Source organism: Giraffa tippelskirchi, chromosome 3 (genome assembly GCF_054371585.1).
Source record: "Giraffa tippelskirchi isolate mGirTip1 chromosome 3, T2T-mGirTip1v1.2.pri, whole genome shotgun sequence".
Taxonomy (NCBI): Eukaryota; Metazoa; Chordata; class Mammalia; order Artiodactyla; family Giraffidae; genus Giraffa; species Giraffa tippelskirchi.
In genome coordinates this window covers 57,705,383-57,718,010 of record NC_137277.1, presented here as the reverse complement: position 1 = coordinate 57,718,010, position 12,628 = coordinate 57,705,383, and the positions used below count along the sequence as shown (strand labels likewise).

Here is a 12,628-nt window from a genome sequence, read left to right as displayed (position 1 = left end):
CCGCGCCCCACCCCGCCCCCTCCGCGCCCCACCCCGCCCCCTCCGTGCCCCACCACGCCCCCTCCGCGCCCTCGCCCCTCGCCCCACGCCTCCGCCCCCACCCCGAACCCTACCCCGCCCCCTCCAGGGCCGCGCCCCACCCCTCCGCGCCCCGCCCCTCCATGGACCCCGCCCCCTTGGGACCCCGCCCCGCCCCGCCCGGCGCCCCGCAGCGGCCGGGGGAGGAGCCGGGGCCGTGCGGGAGGAGTCGCGAGAGGCGGAGGCCGGGCTGGCTCGTGGTACGGCCATGGCGTTCGGCAAGAGTCACCGGGACCCGTACGCGAGCTCCCTGGGCCAGCTGATAGGTAAGGGGGGCCCCCGCGCCCCGACTCCGTTCCCCGCCGCACGGGACCGCGTGGGTCCCAGCTCGAGGAGTTCCCCGCCTCCCCGCAACTTTCCCGGGCCCGCGCCCCGCCCGTGCGGCGACAGCCCTGTCTCGGCCCGGCTCTCTCGAAGCCCGGCTCCGCACTGTCCCCCGGCGCCTTCCAGGGCGGGTGGGCGTGGGAGCGGACAGGTGGCCGGGGGGCGGGGGCGGCGGGCCTGGCCCTCCGAGGCGGGGGGAACCCCGTGGGGCAGGGCGCGCCTCTCCGGGAGCGAGCCAGGGGTTGTGCCGGCTCTGCGAGGGGACGGTTCCAGGAGGGTGAGTGCAGTGACCTCGCCGGCTCAGGCAGGTGTCCAGACGCGTGCTCGCGGATTCCAGGCCGTTACAGCCTGAGCTCCTTTTTCGGGAGGAACAAAGAGAAGGGACGTGCTTAGCACAGGAGCGAAGGGAGGGGAGCCAGGCTCTCTCTTGGGGACACCAGAGGCCTCTGCGGGCCACCGAGGGCCACGCAGGTGTCTCCCCAACTCTGGCTCTCCTGTGGGCGCGCTCCCGTCGACGTACGCGGAAGCCGGAGCCGGGCCCGGGGCTGCTCACCGACGCCGCTCCCTGCCCCCTCGGCTCCGTGCCTCCCTCGGGAATCGACTGTGGCACCCGTGCCGAGAGATGCCAAGCAGAGAGTGATCATGTCGGCGAACTTAGTGGGACGAGGAAATCAGGAGAACCTGGTAGTTATAACAAGGAGGCTCAGACAGTTTAGCCTGCAGCTTAGTTAACTGCTCTTTAAAAAGAACAGGCCACCCAACCTGAAGCTTGATTCCCACAACTTTATGAGATGGTGAGTGTAACTTCCATTGAGGTGGAAATGCTTTCCAAACTGTTGCTGGCTTTTTCTGTGTTGGGTATTAAAATAAACCATGACCAGAAATGGAGTCGGACTGCATCTTCATAGTCTGATTTATTCTTTAGTGGTATGCACATTTCCTGACTGACAACTATATGCCTGGACCTGAAGCAGGCACAGGCAAGAGCTGGTCTCAACCATCAAGGTGTGGGGAAGATGCATACATATATGGGGAAGTGATTATAGTACAGTACCTTTGCGATAGAAGAGAAATGTGAAACACCCAAAACTTATGAAAAGGGAGAACTTAACTCTGCCATGGCTTTTGAAGGGTGGGTGAGTAGGAGTTTTCTAGGAAGATGGGAAGGTGGGAGGAAGGAGCATGGAATGGGGAGCAAAGAAACTGGCTGAAAGAACCTTATGCCTAAACACAAGATTGGTAAGCTTTGTCCATTTTGAATGCCAAATGCAGATAGTGTTTCTCCTAGGTGAGAAGCAGGCTTGGCTTTGGAGTTCCCCCAGCCAAACCATTTGGAGAAGGAAACGGCAACTTTCCTTGTAGGAAAGACGTTAAGATCACTCAGGCTGAGTGTTCTATAATCTTTGCAGGTGGCGTTCTGTCTTCTTAAGGAGAATCTCTGGACAGGGAAAAACTATTTGATTGTTTAATGACGGGGTTCCAGGTGCAGGAGTCTTCAAGTTTGTCTGGTGCAGCGCTGATTAATACAGGTGCTGGGAAGTACACAGACAGTTTCAGTAGATTCTCTTTTTCTCAACACCACTCGGCCAAGGAGAATAAGTGACTTTTAAAAAAGCAAACAAACACAACCTAGATTTGATGTTAGTTCTACCTTGTACTGACTGTGTAGCCTTAGGTAATTTCCTTAACCTTCTTGAACTTCTGTGTCATCATCTCTGACAGTGGGTTAAATGTAGTTGCGTAAGATAAAATACTGAGCAGTATACACTTCACCTTGTAGGTGGCTGTCCTTCTCTGAAAGACAGGCAGGCAGATGGAGATTTAGGTGGGCTGTTCTGGCCCTGCAGCCTTTATTAATAAGTCATTTATTACTGTGGCAACAGCAGCACTCTCAACCTGGATCTTGACTGATTCTTGAATTACTGGGAATTTCTCAGAAAAAAAAAATCTCTCTGCCTTTTGGTGATGTAAGCTTAATGGTGCTTGTTAGGGAACCCCAGGCAGATGGTTTCTGGAAAACCAGACATGTTTGGGGCTTCTCTGGTGCTTTAGTCAGTAAAGAATCTGCCTGCAAACCTGGAGACCCAGGTTCAATCCTTGGGTTGGGACTATCCCTTGAAGAAAGAAATGGCAGCCCACTCCAGTATTCTTGCCTGGAGAATTGCATGGACAGAGGAGCCTGGCAGGCTCTAGTCCATGGGGTCGCAAAAAGTCGGACATGACTGAGTGACTAACACTTTCACTTTTTTTTGAGATATGTTTTATTCTGTTGTAGCTCAGACTCAACATAACTTTTTCTTTGCAGAAAAGGCTACATTTGCTGGAGTGCAGACGGAAGACTGGGGCCAGTTCATGCACATCTGTGACATAATTAACACCACCCACGATGGGTAAGTTCAGAGTGTGGTTCATGTGTTTATCTCTCATAAGAAGCGTCAGAACTATAGTGTGTTTTCTCCTGCAAACTCGAGTTTTCTCTTGCAGACTTTGGTTTTCTTGTTGAAATAGTGTTTCCATCTCCTTTTAAGTACCCACTGCCTTTTGAAGACATGTCAGGTTGAAATATTAGGACAGCTGTTTTTTTCAGCATGTGAAATATCTGAGAATCCATTATAATTTTTCTCTTTGCCTTTTCCTTAATAATTTCAAATCTTGTCTCTGTGAGGCTCAAATCCCTTGTTCTTTAAAGAGAGGGGGAGATATTGTTTCCTTCATTAGGAATTCTTCTTGCTCTGATTGCCAATATTTTATGTTATTGTAACTGAAAAATATCATGAAGAAGCTACTGGACTCCTGGTGGTGAACTGTCTCTGAGCAGTTGTCATTATCAACCAGGAAATAGTCTAGCAGTTGTTTTCCCCTGCCTGTCACAAGACAGTTTTTTTCTTCTGAGTGCCAACTCATCCATGTTTATGCTGAGTTCTTAAACAATATGGTATCTTTTGTTACACTTCTTAAACTTTAAGAAGTTGAAGTTTAAAAAACAAAATCATTAAGGCTATTTTGTGACTTAGTCTGAATTACAACTTGTTGTAAGGGATACAGTTCTCTTGATTTTTCTGTATATTTAAAGTAATCATGGACAGCTAAAGAGATTATCTTAGTTTATGTTGATGAATGCAGAGTTCCAAATAATAGCAAGGAGACATCAGAAAGACTTCCTCAGTGATCAATGCAAAGAAATAGAGGAAAACAATAGAATGGGAAAGACTAGAGATCTCTTCAAGAAAATTAGAGATTAAAAGGGAACTTTTCAAGCAAAGATGGGCACAATAAAGGACAGAAATGGTATGGACCTAACAGAAGCAGAAGAGGTGGCAAGAATACACAGAAGAACTATACAAAACAGTCTTCCTGATCCAGATAATCATGATGGTGTGATCACTCACCTAGAGCCAGATATCCTGGAATGTGAAGTCAAGTGGGCCTTAGGAAGCATCACTACAAACAAAACTAGTAGAGGTGATGGCATTCCAGTTGAGCTATCTCAAATCCTAAAAGATGATGCTATGAAAGTGCTGCACTCAATATGCCAACAAATTTGGAAAACTCAGCAGTGGCCACAGGACTGGAAAAGGTCAGTTTTCATTCCAGTCCCAAAGAAAGGCAATGCCAAAGAATGTTCAAACTACCACACAATTGTACTCATCTCACACGCCAGCTAAGTAATGCTCAAAATTCTCCAAATCAGGCTTCAACAGTACATGAACCATGAACTTCCAGATGTTCAAGCTGCAGAGGAAGAAGAGAGAAAATTACCAACATCCCCTGGATCATCAGAAAAGCAAGCGAGTTCCAGAGAAACATATACTTCTGCTTTATTGACTATGCCAAAGCCTTTGACTGTGTGGATCACAATAAACTGTGGAAAATTCTTAAAGAAATGGGAATACCATACCCCCTGACCTGCCTCCTGAGAAATTTGTATGCAGGTCAGGAAGCAACAGTTAGAACTGGACATGGAACAACAGACTGGTTCCAAATCACGAACGGAGTATATCAAGGCTGTATGTTGTCACCCCACTTATTTAACTTATATGTAGAGTACATCATGTGAAATGCCAGGCTAGATGAAGCACAAGCTGGAATCAAGATTGCCGGGAGAAATATCAATAACCTCAGATATACAGATGATACCACCCTTATGGCAGAAGATGAAGAGGCAGAAAGAGCCTCTTGATGAAAGTGAAACAGGAGAGTGAAAAAGTTGGCTTAACACTCAACATTCAGAAAACTAACATTCTATCTAAAACTAAAACTTAACATTCATGGCATCCAACCGATCCCATCACTTCATGGCAAATAGATGGGGAAACAGTAGAAACAGTGGCAGACTTTATTTTGGGGGGCTCCAAAATCACTGCAGATGGTGACCGCAGCCATGAAATTAAAAGTCGCTTGCTCCTTGGAAGAAAAGCTATGACCAACCTCGACAGCATATTAAAAAACAGAGACATTACTGTGTCAACAAAGGCCTGTCTAGTTAAAGCTATAGTTTTTCCAGTAGTCATGTATGGATGTGAGAGTTGGACTATAAAGAGATCTGAGCGCTGAAGAATTGATGCTTTTGGACTATGGTGTTGGAGAAGATTCTTGAGAGTCCCTTGGACTGCAAGGAGATCCAACCAGTGCATCCTAAAGGAAATCAGTCCTGAATATTTATTGGAAGGCCTGATGCTGAAGCTGAAACTCCAGTACTTTGGCCCCCTGATGCGAGGAACTGACTCATTGGAAAAGACCCTCCCTGATACTGGGAAAGATTGAAGGCGTGAGGAGAAGGGGACAACAGAGGATGAGATGGTTGGATGGCATCATCGACTCAATGCACATGAGTTTGAGTGAGCTCTGGGAGTTGGTGATGGACAGAGAGGCGTGGCGTGCTGCAGTCCATGGTGTCACAAAGAGTCGGACACGACTGATTGACTGAACTGAACTGATGATGATAAAGAAAGCATTACACTTAATTATTGACTCTAATAATGAAAAGTGCTTAAAGTACTAACTAGTACTTTAAAGTATTTATAGTGGTTTCTCTATAATCTTATTTACTGTATTTGGTTCCTCTGAACATTTTTCTTCACTTATACTACTGACTTCTTCATTGATAGTGCAAAAAGGGGATCTCAGTGTAAAATTATTTTACTTAATTTTTTCTTTTTTATTTATATTTATTTATTTAGCCATATCAGGTCTTAGTTGTGGCATGTGGGATCTTCCTCTGAGCAGGGATCAAACCTGGGCCCCTGCTTTGGGAGTTCACAGTTTTAGCCACTGGTCTACCAGGGAATTCCCCCAATTTTTTTCTTTTAAAACAGTATCTTTGTTCTTCTAAACTTTTCCAAGAATTTAATCTTAAGATTTTATATATGATTTTTTAGAAATATATCTATTATAATAGTTACAATTGTAAGTGTATGTAATGTTATATAATTATATTATCAATAATAGAAATTCTACCCATGCAGATATAACAAAATTAGAAGGCAATATGCAAAAAGGATTTGTATCTTCTTTAAGTTTTGAAGTATAATTGGCATACAACACTGTATAAGTTTAAAGTGTACAGCAAATGACTTGACTTACATATATTACAAAACAATTTCCGTAATAAGTTAGCATCCATCACCTCATACAATTACAAAAGCAGTTTTTTCCCTCGTGATGAGAACTTTTAGGATCTACTGTCTTAATAGGTATCAAATATATCATACAGCAGTATTAACTATAGTCATCATGTTGTACATTATATCCCCATTACTTACTTATAACTGGTCATCTTGAAGTGAGTTTGGACCATCTACTTATACATAGTTCTTCCTTTTGTAACATAAAATTGTAGCATATCAATTAGTTCTAGTTAGTCCTAACTCCTCCTCCTATATCCCACTGCTTGTAGGGCGCTTGGGGCTTCCCAGGTGGTGCTAGTGGTAAAGAATTTGCCTACCAATGCAGGAGATACAAGAGATGCGTGTTTGATCCCTGAGTCAGGGAGATCCCCTAGAGGAGGAAATGGCACCCCACTCCAGTATTCTTGCCTAAATAATCCCATGGACAGAGGAGCCTGGAGGGCTACAGTCCGTGGGGTCTCAAAGAGTTGGACACAACTTAGCAACTCAACAAAAACAACAATAGGGAGCTAGGAGATACTAATAATAATCTTAGGTCACATTTTTGGAAATTCATTTCATGTAAGGTGGTTCTGTGCACTGACATAGAGAGGGCTATGGGTGTGAGTACATTTCACATGTATTGCTTTCTAGGTAATGATCATCTGAATACTTTATTTGGTTCTCACAAGGAAGTGGGTGGTATTGTCTGCCTAGATGTATGAGGAAACGGGTATAAAAGGTAAGTCATCTGGCCAGTGTCACACAGCAGAACTAAGACCTTGGGTGTCTCCTTAGCTGTTCCTCTCTCCACATTGCACAGTGCTTTGCAGAGACAGACTTGCTTTCCGCAGTGCCTGCATTGATGATTTTACTGTGTTCATTGTCATAGGCCAAAAGATGCAGTAAAAGCTTTGAAGAAAAGGATTTCCAAAAACTACAATCATAAAGAAATCCAACTCACCTTGTCAGTAAGTACTTTAATGTTAAATTGAGACTAAGATTGCCCAAGTTACAGTCACATTTCTAATTTTGGGTCTAAAGGATACAAATACTCTGAGATAATAGGTTAGCAAAAAGTTATGTGCAGTATGGATTAAAATGATTCATTTACTGAGAATTACAGAATCAAGGGAGTTTTGTTGATTGTAAGAACATTGAATTTGGTGGAAAGTGAGTGTTCCCGGAAAATCATATTTTCCTGGTTAGGAGATGAGAACTGGTAATGAACAACTTGGAGGAACTGAGCTGATCGAGAAGTCTGTGTATGTGTTACAGGTGGGGAGAACTGAAGCTTTAAAAATGCCTCCCTGTTAGCTTCCTGCCTTGCTTGCACACCTCTGGAATTCTGAGGTGCTGGTAGCTCTTTAGGATCCAGCCAAGTTCTGCTGCCTGATGTAATTTGAATTAAGGTCTTTGTTGATAGAAACAATTCTGTGCACTGTGTTTCTTGATATGGGTGTGGACATTTACTTGATGTGTTCCCGTGTTCCCCCAACCTTGGCTGTGTGGCCCCTTCAGTTGCTGGGTGAGTTGCCAGTCTCACTTCAGTATGTTTTGTAGACGCTGCCTGCTGCCTGAGAGTGAGCTGTGTGGCTTTCTGGTGTCTTCTGAGTGCCTTTGCTGACTTCATCCTGGCCCCACGACACACAGGGCTGTGGTGCTCCTCTGCCAGCATCAGACTGCCCTTAGGAGAGTTGAGCATGGTTATCTAGAGGGCTGTGGAGCAGAGCTGAGCTTTGCCCCCCTTTTCTAGCTTCAGGGGAAAAGAACTTAGCACATCTTGCTTACTTGGAGAAGAAATGAATTGAAGTCTTAATGATACTGCCACTGAAGAAACCCTACAAGTTAGGGTCAGAATACAGTTTTAGAGGGATTTTCCCCTCCACCTTTTTGGACCTCTCTCCTCTCCTTCACCATGATCGCCTCCTCAGGGAGGTCATGGAATGGAGGGAACTGGAGAGAGGAGTAAGGCGCTCCGGGGGAAATAGGAGAACAGTGGGTTGGTGATGGAAATACACCTTTGCCTGATACTTTCCCTGGTAGCTCAGCTGGTAAAGAATCTGCCTGCAATGCAGGAAACACTGGCTTGATTTCTGGGTCAGAGAGATCTGCTGGAGAAGGGATAGGCTTCTTGGGCTTCCAGTCTTCTTGGGCTTCACTGGTGGCTCAGACGGTAAAGAATCCGCCTGCAATGCAGGAGACCTGGGTTCAATCCCTTTGTTGGGAATATCCTTTGGAGAAGGGAAAGGCTACCCCTTCCGGGATTCTGGCCTGGAGAATTCCATGGACTGAGGAGCCTGGCAGACTACGGTCCATTGGGTCACAAAGAGTTGGACATGACTGAGCGACATTCACTTTCACTTTGGCTGATGCTCTCAACAACCCTGTGAAGAAGTTGTATTATTGACTCCACTTCTCAGATGAAGAAACTGATGCTAGGTGAGGTTAAGTGATTTTTTTTTCCCCCTCCAAGTTTTAAGTAGCACAGGCGAGATTTCAATCCAGGTCTCAGATTTTAAATTCCATGCCCTGGCCCCACACCACCTTGCTTCTCTGAACAAATCACGCCCCTTTCAAGGACAGTCACTGTTTCATTTGTGTCTTCAACTTCTTTGTGATGGAAGATCTAGTGTATCAGGTGTTGACTGAGGGTCCTTCAGCCCCAATGCCTCTCTCCTAGCATCCAGGAAGGACTTGGGGAATGATTGTGATTTGCAGTAGAAAGGTATATAGCTGTGCCCTGAAATGGAGGGCATCCCAGGGCTGCTGAAGGTTAGGACAATTGACTGAGGAGCCTAAGGGCAGAAGATGAATTTACACCGCTCTCTGTATTTCAGCTTGCAGTGTTTCGCCTTCTGACAGCTGTCGATTCTGTATAACGCCTTTGTCTCTCTCTGTCGCGGCCAGCTTATCTGACCTTCCTGTGCTGGCTTCTTGTCCCTGCTCCAGCACTTCCTCCATCCTGGTTCCTTCCCTCCGGGGACAATCGGGATTCTCCCCTGAGGAAGCTGAGCTGTTCCCGAGTGCTATGTCTTACGCCCCCATCTCTCTCTGCATCGCCACACTTTCTCTCCTGCAGGTCATCTGATCTCTCAGGCCTTGCTCACAGCTTGCTGCCTGTTCCCTGTCCACCCTCGCCTCCTGATTTCCATACCAGCATGTGAGAGTGAGTGAGTCTAAGACCTGTGCCAAAGTAAAGGTGAGAGTCACAGGTTAGGAGGCAGAATAGCTCCTCATTGTTAGGGGCAGCATTCATTAAGGTTCCTGCTTCTTGGATTTCTTCGACTTGACCTTTGATTCTTGCTAGCTTCATGCAGATTTCCCTGAGTTCTTTATTAATGGCCCAGGCACCTCACCTCAGACTACTCACTGCACTGGAGTGGTGTGTTTAATGCTTCAGAACAGACTTTAATATTAACTTAAGCCAGACTTAATTATGAGAGAAACTAGTCACAGAAAGAAATATCCAGTGTCTGTCAAAGGCAATTATTTGTTTCCCAATAAACTCTTTCATAATGGATCCTCATATATTACATTTCCATTTTATCACGGTGAAGTGATGAGAGCCTGTCAAAGTCAATTATAAATGTCCTTTGTATTATCTGTCATTTAGGTTCTCCATGGACTTGTTAGCCTTGATTAGGTCTTTGCTGGGGTCTGACTAGACTGTGATTTCCTACTATCAGTTGGCAGTGCGGTTTTGTCAAGAAGCCTGTTGTTTTGTCTTATTTTAAAAACCACTTAGTTACCAGGCTTTGTAACTCTTCCTGTCAAGAGATGGCAATACCAGACCACCTTACCTGCCTCCTGAGAAATCTGTATACAGGTCAAAAAGCAATAGTTAGAACTGGACACGGAACAACAGACTGATTCCAAATAAGGAAAGGAGTACGTCAAGGCTATATATTGTCACCCTGCTTATTTAACTTATATGCAGAGTACATCATGCAAAATGCTGGGCTGGATGAAGCACAAGCTGGAATCAAGATTGCTGGGAGAAATATCAATAACCTTAGATACGCAGATGACACCACTCTTATAGCAGAAAGCGAAGAGGAACTAAAAAGCCTCTTCATGAAAGTGAAAGACGAGAGTGAAAAAGCTGGCTTAAAACTCCACATTCAAAAAATGAAGCTCATGGCATCCAGTTCCATCACTTCATGGCAAATAGATGGGGAAACAGTGGAAACAGTGACAGACTTTATTTTCTTGGGCTCCAAAATCACTGCAGCTGGTGACTGCACCCATTAAATTAAAAGACATTTGCTCCTTGGAAGAAAAGCTATGACCAACCTAGACAGCAAAAAAGCAGAGACATTACTTTACCAACAAAGGTCCATCTAGTCAAGGCTATGGTTTTTCCAGTGGTCATGTATGGATGTGAGAGTTGGACTATAAAGAAAGCTGAGTCCCAAAGAATTAATGCTTTTGAACTGTGGTGTTGGAGAAGACTCTTGAGAGGCCCTTGGACTGCAAGAGATCCGGCAGTCACTCCTCAAGGAAACCAGTCCTGAATATTCACTGGACGGACTGATGCTGAAGCTGAAACTCCAATACTTTGGCCCCCTGATGCGAAGAACTGACTCATTTGAAAAGACCCTGATACTGAGAAAGGTTGAAGGCAGGAGGAGAAGAGGATGACAGAGAATGAGATGGTTGGATGGCATCACTGACACGATGGTCATGAGTTTGGGTAAACTCCGGGAGATAGTGATGGACAGGGAAGCCTGGTGTGCTGCAGTCCATGGGGTTGCAAAGAGTCAGACACAACTGAGCAACTGGACTGAACTGAACTGCTAACTCTTTGTGTGTATGTACATATATCCCCTCCCTTTTGAAACTCCCTCCCATTTCCCTCCTTACCCCACCCCTCTAGGTTGATACAGAGCCCCTGTTTGAGTTTCCCGAGTCATACAGCAAATTCCCATTGGCTATCTATTTTACATATGGTAATATAAGTTTCCATGTGACTCTTTCCATACATCTCACCCTCTCCTCTCCGCATGTCCATAAGTCTATTCTCTATGTCTGTTTCTCCATTGCTGCTTATAAATAAATTCTTCAGTACCATTTTTCTAGATTCCATATATATGTGTTAGAATACAGTATTTATCTTTCTTTCTGACTCACTTCAGTCTGTATAATAGGTTTTAGGTTCATCCACCTCATTAGAGCAGACTCAAATATGTTCCTTTTTATGGCTGAGTAATATTCCATTGTGTATATATACCACAACTTCTTTATCCATTCATCTGTCGATGGACATTTAGGTTGAACTGAACTGATAACTCCTAGCCAGAGTCTAGTCTTTACTTGAATGAGTCAGTTATGATAAGTCACAGCAAGATACTGTTATTGCAAAGAGAAAAGTGGTTGAATAGGTTCCTGGGAATCAGTTAATTAGTTGAAGCACCCCTTAGGTGGTGAGTTATGGGGACTTTAGAATTAGTGTAAAATGTCTTTATTCCTCTAGAAACTTACAAAGTAAGCTCATCCCCTAAAGTGGCCTTACCTTAGTATGGTTTTTAGCTCTGGATGACCCCAAAGCCTGGGTTACCATACTTAGTTTAGAAATTTACCATGAGAAATAAAACTACCATGGAGCTCTTTTTTTCTAACATTTTTGAAAGGAATACTTATCTTGGCTTATCAATATTTTCTTTCTTGATGGGAAATTATCTGTGTGAGCAGACAGTCACAGTACTTACCATTTATTAAGGTCCTGCTATGTGTCAGGCTCTTCATATACATCATTTTTCACTTAAGCCTTACAGCAAGTCTCTGGAGGAAGGTAGGCTCATTTTGCAGTTGATAATCCTGAGGCTTAAGTCAGGATAAGTGATTTGCCCAACCAAGTGCAAAGGGACAACTGTGAAGCCTCAGATCAGCATCGCAGTCTCTAAGTTGCTTGCCTCCTCCTGGGTTCTCTCCTCCACCTCAGATTATGGTTTCTTGGTTCATAGGTTATATGTGCTCAGTCGCTCAGTTGTGTCCAGCTCTTTGCAGCCCCATGGACTGTAGCCCACCAGGCTCCTCTCTCCATGGAGTTTTCCAGGCAAGAATACTGGACTGGGTTGCCATTTCCTCCTCTAGGGGAATCTTCCCAACCCAGGAATCGAACCCACATCTCTTGCGTCTCCTGCATCTCTTGCACTGGCAGGTGAATTCTTTACCACTGTGCCACCTGGGAAGCTCCATGTTCGTAGGTTATATGAACACATAAATTGCAACAAAGCCCAGTTCCAAAATCTGTAGAAACAAGGTATTTGATTTTTCCAGTTCACCACTGTAAGTTTTGTTGCTTAGCTAAGTGGGCTGGGGTGTGAGAGGTACTGTGACATGAAGGAAAAGGTGATAGCAAAGAAGTAATTGGTCCTGACACTCTAGATTCCAATGGGAAAACACAAAGGGCATGGTTTATGATCTCCAGATGTTAACATTCTCAGCATTTCATATTGACTGTTTTATTTTTATAGGTAACCTCCTGGAAATGTTACTCATTAACATACAATCTTGATGCGCCAACAATAAAAAGTGGTTTGTGGAATATTTAGCATTTCTCTTACTATTATGGAAGATGAGACTTGGAGGCAAAGTATTTTGCCTAAGACCTCTTA

At 44.7% G+C, this 12,628-nt stretch overlaps 1 protein-coding gene across 7 annotated transcripts in view; it reads left to right on the top strand.

The window, feature by feature from the left end:
• The first annotated feature begins 229 nt into the window (after nucleotides 1-229).
• Nucleotides 230-12,628, top strand: part of TOM1L1 (target of myb1 like 1 membrane trafficking protein) — a 62,866-nt gene continuing 50,467 nt past the window's right edge. For 6 of the 7 annotated variants that reach the window (XR_014079966.1, XM_081581704.1, XM_081581698.1 and 3 more), the window contains exons 1-3: nucleotides 230-344; nucleotides 2,708-2,792; nucleotides 6,901-6,979. Coding sequence is in view for 6 of the 7 variants with exons in the window: in XM_081581704.1 (XP_081437830.1) it covers nucleotides 287-344; nucleotides 2,708-2,792; nucleotides 6,901-6,979 (222 nt within the window). In the remaining variant the exon portion in view is untranslated. Of the gene's footprint in view, nucleotides 1,197-2,707; nucleotides 2,793-6,900; nucleotides 6,980-12,628 lie in introns of all 7 variants that reach the window. The other variant, XM_081581700.1, reaches the window with a different exon arrangement.